This window comes from Aphanomyces invadans (assembly GCF_000520115.1).
Source record: "Aphanomyces invadans strain NJM9701 unplaced genomic scaffold supercont1.17, whole genome shotgun sequence".
NCBI classification, from domain to species: Eukaryota; Oomycota; class Saprolegniomycetes; order Saprolegniales; family Verrucalvaceae; genus Aphanomyces; species Aphanomyces invadans.
This window is the reverse complement of record NW_008580162.1, coordinates 857,324-857,881: the sequence shown is the minus strand read 5'-3', so window position 1 is coordinate 857,881 and position 558 is coordinate 857,324. Positions and strand designations below refer to the sequence as shown.

The 558-nt window shown below is 49.5% G+C and overlaps 1 protein-coding gene across 1 annotated transcript in view; it reads right to left on the bottom strand.

The window, feature by feature from the left end:
- Positions 1-466: 466 nt before the first annotated feature.
- The window catches only part of H310_08457 (hypothetical protein), a gene marked incomplete at both ends in the record, with an annotated part of 566 nt that continues 474 nt past the window's right edge, over positions 467-558 (bottom strand). Inside the window, one exon of the mRNA XM_008874190.1 lies at positions 467-513. Within this exon, the coding sequence (XP_008872412.1) occupies positions 467-513 (47 nt within the window). The remainder of the gene's footprint in view (positions 514-558) is intronic.

Sequence of the window (558 nt, the reverse complement as noted above, 5' to 3'; positions counted from 1 at the left end):
ATTTGCCATATCTCGTCGTTTGATTGGTTCTGCGACACGTTTTTTCTGTGATTTCATTGGTCAATTGTATCTTTACACCTTTGAAAATGAATGTGTGGAATAAATTTCTGAAGGTGCTGTGTTTTTATTCAAGGCGCCGTACATCCAATTTCTGATCTACGCAAGTAAAATGGGACGGAGGGAGTGGTCAATTCACTGCGTTCCCCTCAATACAGTACTACGTAGTAGCATTTTACCAGGACGTCCAGGTAGTCCTGTACTCAATCGCCCCGTACGAATCCAGCAACCGACCTCGGTAAGATTGAGCTGGACTCGGGGCGCACTCGACCAGAGCAGGACCGCATAGTGTGTTAACTCGCCTGAATGCACCAACCATTGAGTCCACTTGGTTCGAGGACAAACCATCCCGTCCTCGTGTAGCCTACTGTGCTCGAAACACCACTTGCCACTGCTTGGCGAGTCGGCTCTAGAACCCCACCTTGTCTCGGCCATTCCATTGCAGAAGCCACCGTCCTGGATGGATGGCGGTACATTCCATCGACTAGAGCCATCAGGATG